Below are 2,645 nucleotides of genomic sequence, written 5' to 3'. Positions count from 1 at the left end.
TTACGAGTACGAATACGAGAAATAATTTCATTTGTGAGCCACCTCACTGGGGGCTTCCTGATCACAATCGCACGATTGGGAGCGAATTTGTCAAGTGCCTCAAGCAATCCACCAGATAGAATCTCGCAGAATCCATCAACATCAGTATCAGACACATCTCCTATTGCAGTCCGCACACCATCAGCTATGGATTGAAGATACTGTTCAAACTCAGAACAATCAATACTCCTGAAGTTGCGTCGAGTAACAGAACGCACAGGTGTCGGATCACAATTGAAAAGCATCGACAGCTCAATAAGATCATGGCCAGCAATAAAAGGACTCTGAGATTTAGTAAATGATAACAACTTGTCAATGTCATCCACAACCAAAACGTCCAGCCATGAATCTGAGGTCGCAGTATGATAAGTAGGTTCAGAGTCAATTATATGCAGTGATAAGCCAGACATAAGTTCACGCAAGTATCTCGATTCGTAACAAGTTGACAACAAATTACAGTTCAGATCTCCGCCTATAATAATATTCTTGTAAAGGTGCGAATAGCTTGTCAGTGATTCAACAAAATCGTGTAGGAGAAGGCCCTTAGGTCGCCTATAAATGGACGCAAATAAAACAGATTCGCCCTCAGGGCAACGTACTTCAAGAATGAGATACTCGGGTGCACCCTCGCTGGCATTACAGGAAGTAGCGATGATTTTTACTTTGAGCGAGTGATGCACATAGCATGCCACCCCTCCGCCAATCCGCCCCACTCTGTCGTGACGAATCAAGAAATAGTTATCTAAGGCGACCAGTTGATCAGAAACATTCGTATTAAGCCACGTTTCCGAGACAGAGATAATATGATAGAAGTTAGTGCGGAAATATAAGCGTATAAAATCGATATGCCCGCGAAGAGAATTAGCATTAAATTGAGCTACATTAAACTGGCGTGACTGTCGACAAGGATTAATAGAGATCACTGAGTTAGGCCAGACGGGTCAAATAAGCTTTGCAAGATCAGCGGCATTGTCAATGTGAACAATTGTGTCGCCATCAGCCCGCCTGACACAAATGCGACCACTGCTCACCCAGACATACTTGTACGATTTTTGCTTGGCAGTTCGCTTAGTCTGCTGCAAGAGATCATAAGCAACTTTAGATAAGAGCTCGTTGACGTATATTTTACGTTCAGAACTGTCGCCGCATACCTCTTCCTGTGTAAGAGTACGTTTGGATCGCTTTTTTGCAATGACGATATCACGAACAGCCGCCGAGGCTAATGTGACAATAAGCGAAGTTGTGTCTGAAGGGGTCAAAGGTTTGCTGCCCGCAACCGCCAGGAGAGGCCCGCGAACAACAGCTCTGACATTAAGAACATGACATAACAGATTAGGAATGTCAAGAGCTCGAAACACATTTTTAACAAATTCGTCAGACGAAACCGACAATGCCGCTGGGACACCAGAAATAATTAATTTGTTACTATTACTATCCTCGTCACGAACTAAGGGGGCAGAGAGAGTTGTCTTCAACTCACTAACCTCGCGCGCAAGGGCCGCACTCTCCCGCTCTAATTCAGTCATACGCTGACAGTTACGTTCGACCTGATCAGCAATACGGTTTAATTGATTAAGCTTATCGTTAATTTCATCATTAGTACGCTGTTGACTCTCAATAAACGTAGACATTCTAGCATCGGATACCTTTAGTTGTTCAATCAATCTCAACAAAAGATCATTAGTCTTAGACTGAGACTGAGTTAGATCCTGAGTGCCAGAGAGCAAGACATCGCTGACATTACTGATTCTAGGCGAAGTAGAACTAAAAAATTCAGAGAGCTGTGAACTCTGACCATCTCTTGGTGTTAAAGGCATCGTCAATCGCAGTTTGCAACAGGAACTCGCAGCCTTAGTAATAACATACGCCTTAACACAGCCGGGATGAAAAACTCTGCCGCACTCAGGACAAGATACTGAATTACCGACGATTGTTTTGGTGCATTTGATGCATTTAGAGCACGCGCGCTGCATGGATTACAGCTAAGAAAAGCAGTCAATAGTCAATGAGTAAATATAGAAAGTGACAATGTCACCAAACGCAATTCACAGATTCAGTGCGAGTACTATAATATAAGTTAGATAGTCACATGTACACATCCGACCGCATGCGATAGAGTGCAGAAAGAGCAGGAGTAAGCGCATACACCGTAAGAACGTTTTCGCAGACGGTTGACGCAAAAATTCAAAATACGTAACAAGAGTAGGTATAATGCATGTGACCAGCCAAAAGACTCGTTTATATCACCAACTCATGCACGCACCCACCGCTGTCAGGCCCCACTTCAGTCAGGAGAGCCACATGTCCCAATGGATCCCGAAACTATATCGGCAGCGCAGGCATGCAGGACAGCCAACCAGTAATGAAGCTCACTAAGACCGCAAGTGCACATCCGAAGAGTAGTAGATGTAGAAAAGAGTAGCTCAGTCAGGAGAGCCACATGTCCTAACGGAAATCCCGAAACTTCACTGGCAGCGCCGGCATGCAGGACAGCCAACCAATAATGGAGCTCACTAAGACAGCAGTGCACATCCGAGGAGTAGTAGGTGCAGAAAAGAGTAGCTCAGACGGCAGGCACATGCGCAACAGAGGTCGATGACTTCCAC

At 44.8% G+C, this 2,645-nt stretch overlaps 1 protein-coding gene across 1 annotated transcript; it reads right to left on the bottom strand.

Moving 5' to 3' along the window:
• Positions 1–980: 980 nt before the first annotated feature.
• LOC112452795 lies at positions 981–1,856 on the bottom strand. Its single transcript, XM_025013197.1, has one exon. It carries the CDS (start codon positions 1,854–1,856, stop codon positions 981–983), a length of 876 nt encoding a protein of 291 aa, XP_024868965.1.
• Between the last annotated feature and the right edge of the window lie 789 nt (positions 1,857–2,645).

The sequence above is a fragment of the Temnothorax curvispinosus genome, unplaced genomic scaffold (assembly GCF_003070985.1).
Source record: "Temnothorax curvispinosus isolate PA1 unplaced genomic scaffold, ASM307098v1 QBEX01003665.1, whole genome shotgun sequence".
Classification (NCBI taxonomy): domain Eukaryota; kingdom Metazoa; phylum Arthropoda; class Insecta; order Hymenoptera; family Formicidae; genus Temnothorax; species Temnothorax curvispinosus.
Note: the sequence above shows the minus strand (reverse complement) of the source record. Positions and strands in the feature narration are given on the sequence as shown.

Bases quoted from the DNA above. Each gene is read 5' to 3' on its own strand.
- LOC112452795 (XM_025013197.1), bottom strand. From the start codon at position 1,856: ATGCCTTTAACACCAAGAGATGGTCAGAGTTCACAGCTCTCTGAATTT.